General features: G+C 35.6%; 1 protein-coding gene across 1 annotated transcript; it reads right to left on the reverse strand.

The window, feature by feature from the left end:
* Nucleotides 1-1,614: 1,614 nt before the first annotated feature.
* HELRODRAFT_184345 (hypothetical protein) lies at nt 1,615-3,854 on the reverse strand (the record flags this gene model as incomplete). The annotated part of the gene is made up of 3 exons (XM_009022910.1): nt 1,615-2,353; nt 2,490-2,577; nt 3,728-3,854. 3 exons carry the CDS (start codon nt 3,852-3,854, stop codon nt 1,615-1,617), a joined length of 954 nt encoding a protein of 317 aa, XP_009021158.1.
* Between the last annotated feature and the right edge of the window lie 6,442 nt (nt 3,855-10,296).

Genomic DNA, 10,296 nt, shown 5'->3' on the forward strand with positions numbered 1-10,296 from the left:
CATCAACATCATCACAGCACATCCCATCGTCCACCATCTTGCCATCACATTAACGTCATCAATGACATCATCCAACATCATCATCACATTACATAACTGCAACATAATGACATTAACGTTATTACATCATCACCACCACATCACAAGGAACCACCATGCCATTCCACCATCTTGCCAGCAAATTCTTTTAAAATGTCTCTTGACAAACGCCAATGGACGAAGTGACCAACCAGCTGGTTTGCAGATTGAAACATTTTCATTGAGTGTCTTCTTGGAAAATGAAACATTGAGAAACAAATTTGTTGTTGTCGTTGTTTTGTGGATTTTTATTGTTGCAAGAGATACAATTGAAAAGAAAACAAAATAATACACGTCACCATGTTGTTGTTGTTGATGATGTTGTTGTTGTTATTGTTGTTGTTGTTGTTGTTGTGGTTGTTGTTGTGGTTGTTATTGTTGTTGTTGTTGTTGTTGTGGTTGTTGTTGTGGTTGTTGTTGTTTCGAAAGAAGATAAATGAATTAATGTGAACAAAATAAATGGATGAGCCGAATCAAATGAACGGACGAAATGAATGAACAAATTAATTGAATGAACTATTGAAATGAATAAACATTAAATGAATGAACAAACGAATGAACCAATGATGTGATTGGAAAATATAAACAAATGGATAGATGAAATAATAAAGAAACAAAATGAATAAATGAAAATGAATGAAAGAATGAATGAATGAGTGAGTAAGAGAGTGAGTGAGTGAGTGAGTGAGTGAGTGAGTGAGTGAGTGAGTGAGTGAGTGAGTGAGTGAGTGAGTGAGTGAGTGAGTGAGTGAGTGTGAGTGAGTGAGTGAGTGATGTGAGTGAGTGAGTGAGTGAGTGAGTGATAAGAAGACAGTGAACGACAGAATGAAAAATGAGCGAACAATTGAAAGAACGAAATCAATATAGAATAAATAAACGAACATTCAACAAAGATGCCACATTCAGCTCAGTTAAAAAACAAACAATTAATTAACATGTAATTAATTATTAATTAACAAATCATTTAAAATTAGCACGGCTTTAAAAGTATCTTTTATATTTTAATCTTCAATCACGTTGTTGTCGTCGTCATCATCATCATCTTCTTCTTCTTCATCATCATCATCTTCTTCATCATCAGCATCATTATCATAGTAATCACAATCATCATAATCATAATTATCATCATCATCATCATCGTCGTCGTCATCATAGTAATCAAAATCATCATCATCTTCATTATAAATATCACAATCATCAACTTCATCGTCATCATCATCATCATCTTCATCGTGGTCATCGTCATCGTCATCATCAACGTCGTCGTCATCATCATCATCATCATCACCGTCATCATCATCATCACCATCATCATCATCATCGTCGTCGTCGTCGTCATCATCATCATCATCATCATCATAGTAATCACAATCATCATCAACTTCATTATAGATATCACAATCATCAACTTCATCGTCATCATCATCATCATTATCATAGTAACCACAATCATCATCTTCATCGTCATCATCATCATCATCATCATCATCATCGTCATCATCATCATCGTAGTAATCACAATCATCATCTTCATGGTCATCCGGCAATTTCATAAATATGGTGATCAGCTTGGTTGGGGAATGAATGGAGGATGTTGCGCTGTTGCTTCTCGGCGGACACTGCCAGCAGACAGGCGGAAGTCCCGATGTTCCCACCGTCTGATTCCACGGATTTTGATCGGTTGGTGACGACTGGTGGAACGTGGCGGTGAGGTAAGTGAGGGGAGTTGAATGTCGTGGTCGTCGGTGGTGGAGGTGGTAGGTTAGTGAATATTTTTCCACAGCCACCGCTGTTGATGTTGATGTTTTTGTTTTTTAAAATTGAAGTTGTTGTCGTAGCTGTTGTTGGATAGTTGTACGACAGTTTGTTGTCGGCCAGCAACAACGGAGCGACATCAATCGCTGATGTAGTGGCGGCTCCTGCTTCAAATATTTTATTGTTGCTGTTTCTGAGAAGATTGTCGTTGCCAACAACATTGCTGCCCAGTAGGGGTGGTTTGTTCAAGGTGCGAGCGAGGTGAGGAGTGCATGGTTGCATCAGAAGTTGTTGATTTGTGGCTGGAAACGACTGTTGCGGCAACATTTTGATGTTGTTGTTGATGTTGTTAACTGAATAATTTTGTTGCAGCAGCGTTTGTGCTTGATGAAATTCGTAAATTTTGTTGCTGTTATCAAGTTGTGCTTGTTGCTGGCATGGTGCGTACAAAGTCGTGTTGGCAGTTGAAGTCAGTGAGGCGGCCGTCGTGGCGCAACTGTTGCTCGCGAACTTCGATCGCCTGTTTGGTAGGTTTCATTATTTTTTTTAATGAAAAAAATAAAACTTATAGAATCAATTTATTCAGTTTATTCAAATAGAAATTATCGAAATCGACAGCAAAATTGAGGAGAACAAATTGATTGCAGTCACGTGACCTCCGGTAGAAGCAGACGGTGACGAGGAGGAGGGAGCAGCCGACCAGGATGCCGAGGGATACGCCCAGGATCAGGATGACTGCGATCCCTGGTGTTCAATCATCATCATCATCGTTCGTGTCGTCATCATCATGGCTACCATCGCCATCATCCTCATCATTGAATTAGTCATTTGTTCAGCAATCATGACCGAAAACAGGAGAATAATTTCACCATCATCATTATCAACATCCTCTTCATCATCATCATCATCATTCAAAGAACTATAACATCAGTATCTTCTTCACCATCCAATAACTCAATTATAGGTTCCTACACTAATTTAGTGATTAAAGATAACATCATCGTGGTCGTCGTCGTCATTACTATTACTAATATGTTGGTGTGATTAACGTTTAATGTGATGTATCATGTGATGATAAGTGAGTAATGCATGTGATGCAGGCAACATTGTGGTCATATGTACGTCGGACGCCTGCCTGCTCTGGCGAATTTTTGTTAATTTTTTATTTCTGGTTTAATTAATTTTCTTGTTTTTTTTTAAATTAAATAATTTTCTTGAATTTATTTTATTTTTTAGTATTAATTTTATTTATTCAGCTGGCTATCAGTGGTTTCTTTTTTGATCAACTCATTCATCTGATTTCTTCAACATATCTATTTTTCTATATCATCCGTACATTCGGATGCCTCACCAGGTTATTGCTAACATGATAATAGTGATGACGAGATGATGACGATGATGATGGTATTAACAATATTCACTAATTTAATCAGCAAACATCATTGAAATAGTGATATATTTCATTCCTTAAGTCGACCATTGAATGGAAGTTTTAACTGGGAGAAACTTTTTCAGTGTACTTCAAACGTTTTGTTGGTTTTTATTTATCAAGGATTAATTTCCATAAAAAATAATTAGCATTTATTTTAACTTTAAAAACACTTACTTACCTTAGTGTATGCCAAAAGTTTAAAAAATTGTTCGAACTAATCAAACATATCTGCGCATGAGTAAGGGCAAATTTTATGACTTTGCAAGTGTGTGTATATGTGTATGTATGTGTGTGTGTGTGTGTTGTGTGTGTGTGTGTGTGTGTGTGTGTGTGTGTGTGTGTGTGTGTGTGTGTGTGTGTGTGTGTGTGTGTGTGTGTGTGTGTGTGTGTGTGTGTGTGTGTGTGTGTGTGTGTGTGATGGAATCATTTGAAAACTGAAACCCGAAAACATAAAGTTCTTACTAAGATCTTGCTGGAAAAATGCATTGACTTGCCAATCTACTAAGCAATCTACGTTCACTCCCTCCATCAACTTATTCCAGTTGTAATTATATTCCAAATTTTCACATGAACAAATTTTTGCTAACATTTTGATACACCATCGGTTTAATACGCCTCAATTTATGAAAATATATTTCAGTTGGATGTGTTTGTTTAATAAAATGCTGACTGAATCCAAATGAATGAATTTAATTTTTGTTTGGACACTTTTTAAAAAATGTATCTGCCTATCGACAAAACAAACTCAATCATTTTAGCCTGCTTGTCTGCCTGAACAAATTAAGTTAGTTTGGCCATGTAGTATACAGAGGAGTAAAAAAATACCTGACAACAACCAAATACATATGCGAACAAAAACATTCAACGAACAATTAAGCAAACAATAGACTAGCAATAAACAACGAACAATAAAAACATTAGTACATAAACAAACAAACAGACGAAGATACAAACAAAGAAACAAACGTCTCACATAAACAAACCTTCCAATGTGTATAAATCAGCTGATGGTATCCATGGATTAAGATTTGCGTCCGCTGAAACACAATAAACATGTCAAATGCATTACTTTATAATTTTCTTTATGTTTATTAAACACAAACATTTATATACAGACTGTCAACAGTTTGTATTTACACATACATTACCACGAAGAACGCGTTAAACATTTTACACCGAAACCAACCAACCAACCGGCAGATGAACGAATAATACACATCGGCTACTACAACTTTGTATGCACACACAATGCCAAGTTGTAAATAAATTAATGACGTAAGATAAACAAATATTGAAGCAAAAACATTATATAAACGACAGACATACATTATCTAAATACAACATAAGCAAAGGCATACAATATTCATGTGTTGAAGTTGTATAGAGATCTCTCCGTATGCACGTGTGTGCGTGCGTGTGAATATATTTATATACATGTATTTGTTTGTTTAGATGTCTGTGTGTTTGTTTGTTTGTACATGTTTGTGCAGTATGTTTGCATGTTTATGTGCACTCGCATATCTATGAGCTTTCATTTGTACTTCAGGCTTTTACGTGAACAAAAAATTCTTCTTTTATTAGATGCAATGAGTTGACGTTTTGTAAAGCGATTATCCATGCGTTGTTAGGGTTACTGGCTTCAAAAGCAAGCAACGCAAGATGTCACACGAGGCGTTGTTTACATAAGTAAGCGTGCCTGTGTAAGCTCTGCATGCCGTAAACAATTGATGCTATTTACAAAGCATTACGTGAGAAACCGCCTGTTAGGGTGAAAGGCTGTCGAGTCTGCAGAAGGTCTCCAGCCGCTGATGACATCACCAGTTGATTCAGAACCTCCAATAGCGTGTCATCAGGAAAAATTAAAAAGAAACATTGAGATGAGAGCTACTCTAAAGAGAACAATTTTTGGAAAGTTGAAATCTGCGGTATAAAAATTCTGTACAATAATAACTAATGTAACAATAAAGTTATTCATTATTATAGCAAAAATGTCCACCCTTATCGCTCAAGTATGAGCCGGAGAACATTTTTCACAGAAATCCACAGAAGAAAGTAAAATTTAAATTTAAACAACAGAAATAATTAGGACAAACTAACCGAAAAGACACTTGAATTAGCAAACTGCGTATAAGCAAGTAGAACTAACAATAAAGAGAATGGAAAGATAAAAACAACCACACGTGAACAAGGAGTAACAAGCAAACAAACAGTCATAAAGAACAAGTGAGTTAGATACACACCAGCAACTTTTAAGTGACAGAGAAACGAAGCTACGCACGTAAACACAGAGTCAGGTGACAGATCAGACGAAACTTAAGAGGTGTGAAGACGCACACACGCACATACAAATACACATGCACATACATAAATACGCGCACACATACACACACGCACAAACACGACACACACATACAGAACAACAAGACAGTTTGTTAAATAATGCAATGTTGAATTTAAATTGAAGGCCCAAAGAACTATGATGAATGGCGGGAGATGGTACCCTAGCGAATAAATTTAAAATGATCATCATTCTTAATTTTATTTTCTGTGCAACGACATTGGAGAATAATTCGTGCCGGTCGGTTGTTGTTGCCTGTGTGCAAGCAGTGAAGGTGTTAGGATGATGATGATGATGGTGGTGATGATGATGATGATGACGATGACGATGATGATGATGACGATGATGATGATGATGATGATGATGATGATGATGATGATGATGACGACGATGATGATGACGATGATGATGATGATGATGATGATGATGATGATGATGATGATGATGATGATGACGACGATGATGATGACGATGATGATGATGATGATGATGATGATGATGATGATGAATCGTCAATATTGAAGATAAAGATGATGATGATGATGATGAATAGTCAATATTGAAGATGAGAATGATGATGAAATTAACAGTAAATAAATGTGGCTTGCAGACTGGGCGGGATATTTATAACATGCTCAATATTTTATTGGCTTATAAGCAAAGCAATTTCAAAAGACATATTATATTAACAACTATAACAAATGTCATCAACATATGTAATGAAAAACAACAACAACGGAACATTAATTTTCAACAACAATTACAACAACAGTAACAACAACAACATATTTCAATAACAACAACTAAATCATGACAAAATTTTCACCATGAAAACAACATCAGTAACAGAACAACATCAGTAACAAAACTATCACAAAATGACATTAGTTACAGCCTTTAGAAACTTTGATGACAACAAAATATTAGAAATAACATTAACAAACATCAAAATAAGCATACAACAATATGAACAACATGATGAAACAGGACAAACAACAAAAACAACTAAACACAACATAGCACAACAGCATCAACATCATCAACAACGGCATTGACAAAAAGCGGCATGACAATAAACACAAATTGAAACAACACAAATGTCAAAACAACAACATAAAACAACATCAGCAGCAACACTAACATAAGTAGCAGCAGCAACAATAGAAAAAAACAACAACAACAACAGAAAACAACAACAACATCATCTGTAGCAACGACAACTTATGACAACATCATCAGCATCAACAACAACAGCAACAGCATGAAACAACAGCAGCAGTTGCAGCAACAGCGACAACATAAAACAAAAAGAGAACATCAACAAACTGCCTGACCAGCTGAGCAAGATATTTTATCAGTCGGATTCCAATGCATGTTATCAACACAAAACAACAAATGTTGTGTTGGTTTCTTGTTGAAATCTTTGTGTTTGTTGTTGTTGTTGCAAATAATAACGACTTCTTTAGCTGATCGTCTGAGAATCGTTGCGTTGGCTATAATCGGAGTCTGGCAACCTGTGGCTGAATTATTGATGGTCAGTTGTAGTAGTTGTAGTGGTAGTAGTTGTAGTAGTTGTAGTAGTAGTAGTAGTAATAGTAGTAGTGGCAGTAGTTGTAGTAGTAGCTGTAGTTGTAGTAGTAGTAGTTGTTGTTGTTGTTTTAGAAGTAGTTACTACTACATGTTGTAGTAGTTGTAGTTGTAGTAGTTGTTGTAGTAGTAAAAGTAGTTGTTGTTGTAGAAGAAGTGATTGTTGTTGTTGTAATAGTTGTTGTAGTAGTAATTGTAGTAGTAGTAGCTGTTGTTGTTGTAGGAATACTAGTAATAGTAGTTGTAGAAGTAGTAGCAGTCGTTGTTGTAGTATGAGTAGAAATAGTTGTTGTAGTAGTAGTTGCTGTTGTTGTTGTTGTAGTAGTAATTGTTGTATTAGTAGTAGTAATTGTTGTAGTAATAGTAGTAGTAGTAGTCGTTGTTGTTATAGTAGTAGTAGTAGTCGTTGTTGTTATAGTAGTAGTAGTAGTAGTAGTAGTAGTAGTAGTAGTAGTAGTAGTATTAGTAATAGTAGTAGTAATAGTAGCAGTAGTAGTAGAAGGAGTAGTAAAAGTAAATTATGGCAGCTGAATCATAAACACAGTTATTAATGCAATTTATAGACTAAGAAAATAGCACCACCATCATCATCGTCGTCGTCATCATCTTAATTCCTCGTCTTGTTTTTCATCATCACCACCGTTCATATTGTAGATCGTTAATAGAAAAAAAATTTAAAATATTTAAGAACAACAAGAAAGATTATTTTGTTTCAATTGTGAACGGCGACCAAAGTTTAATCATATTGGTTTAATCGTATTGGTTTAACCATATTAATCATAAAGTTTAATCATAATCATATTTAATCATTCAATCATATCATGATTAATCATATTTAATCATAATCTTCTGGTTGTTGTTGTTATTTTTGTTGGTGTAGTTGTTGCTTCTAGTGTTGTTGTTGTTGTTGATGATGAAGATGATGAGGTCGATGGTGATGCGGTAGTTTTAACCTGCCATGTGGTCGATGTGATGAGATGAACATTAATCGTGTCCTACTGCTGAGGTGCCATTTCGAGATGAAGTTGTTAATGGAGGATGTATGAGTTGGATTCCATGATGCTTTTTAATTGCTTAGGTTTGTCTGTCTGTCTGTTTGTTTCTACGTTTGCTTTTTTGTGTTTTGTATTTCGCGCACTAACATTTAGATCAGCAACGTTTGCGTGGCAGTGCAATGACGAAAAGATGAAACTCAATGGCTCGCACTCAAGTTAATAAATATTCATATAAATTAACTAAATTATTTGTTTGTGTTAAGGACTTAATAATTTTTTTAAAACAAACATTTTTTAAACTTTAAAAAGATTTTAAAAATGTATGGGCCAGAATATGGAGGATCTTTTTCATATGTCACATGTTTGGACACGAATCTGTGATTCCACTACGTGAAATTATGAATAGAATATGTTACTTAGACAAATTAACCACCATTAAATGAAACACTCATACTTGTTTCTATGATCATTCATCATTTAAAAACTAAATGGCATGTCACGAAACTTTAAAAAATTTCAAACGTAGTTAATTAATTGATGAGACAAAACCCTTGGAAAGTGTTTTGGCCACCATATAAGAGTTGGAAGACGTCGCTTTATAAATGTGCGGACGTTTTAAATATTAATAACTTCTGTTTATTATCATTTATGTTATTCTGGATAACTAAGGGCTTAAGTGAGTGTTCATCATCATCGTCATCGTCACCATCATCACCACCTCATCAAAATCATTATCAGCATCGTCACCATCATTACCATAATAACCATCATCATCATGACCATCATCATTGTTATTATCACATACGTTATCATCATTATCATCATCCACGTCATCATCATCAACATCATTGTCATCGTTGCATCATCATTATCCTCCCCATCTTCAGACATTCCACACATCCGCTATACTCATAAAACTTGCATTTAAATTTATGGTCACAGTATATATCAAAACTATGTATGCATGTTTGCACGTGTGTGTTTATGTATGTATGTATGTATGTATGTATGTATGTATGTATGTATGTATGTATGTATGTGTGTGTGTGTGTGTGTGTGTGTGTGTGTACGTGTGTATTGTGTGTGTATTGTGTGTGTACGTGCGTATTGTGTGTGTACTTGTGTAAGTACAGGTGTATTGTGTGGGTACACACATGTTTATTTTCGTCGTTGCACAATTGTACATGTTGTTGTACATTGTGTGTACGTATGCCTATGCATGTTGCCCTGCAATTGTTCAGCACTACTTTTAAAATCAGCAGCAACAACCACATCATTATCATCATCCACGTGGAGCGAAGGAGCAAACTTCAAAATGAATACGCCACTATCAACTGTGTGAGCGGTTCCAAACAAAAACATCAACTTCTGAAGAACAACGGCAGCATCAGCAAGTTTCCAATTTAAATTTTTGGCTTTCAAAAAATGTAAAATTTTGGGATAAATAAATGGTCTACGATTGTTTTAAGTGATTAAACTGTTCAAAAAAAACATCAACGCAACAACATCACCGCGACAACATCACCGCGACAACATCATCGCAACAACATCAACGCAACAACATCAACGCAACAGCATCAACGCAACAACATCAACGCAACAACATCAACGCGACAACATCGCCGCGACAACATCAACGCAACAACATCAACGCGACAACATTACCGCAACAATATCAACGCAACAACATCAACGCAACAACATCACCGCAACAACATCACCGCAACAACATCACCGCAACAACATCACCGCAACAACATCACCGCAACAACATCACCGCAACAACATCACTGCAACAACATCAACGCGACAACATCAACGCAACAACATCAACGCAACAACATCAACAATCAACGATACAATCATCATCTTCATCATCACGACGTCTATTCAGCTAATCGTTGAAATAAAAAATAAAGTACATAATAATTTTTACGTTGACTTTCCATTGTTCCTTTCTTGCCAATATGTATGTATGTATGTAAGTATGTATGTATGTATGTAAGTATGTATGTATGCATGTGTGTGTGTGTTTGTGTGTGCTTGTATGTATGTATGTATGTATGTATCTCTTCTTATCTTCAGATGTATCGTTTCTATCTCTTCAATGT

Source organism: Helobdella robusta, assembly GCF_000326865.2.
Source record: "Helobdella robusta unplaced genomic scaffold HELROscaffold_333, whole genome shotgun sequence".
NCBI classification, from domain to species: Eukaryota; Metazoa; Annelida; class Clitellata; order Rhynchobdellida; family Glossiphoniidae; genus Helobdella; species Helobdella robusta.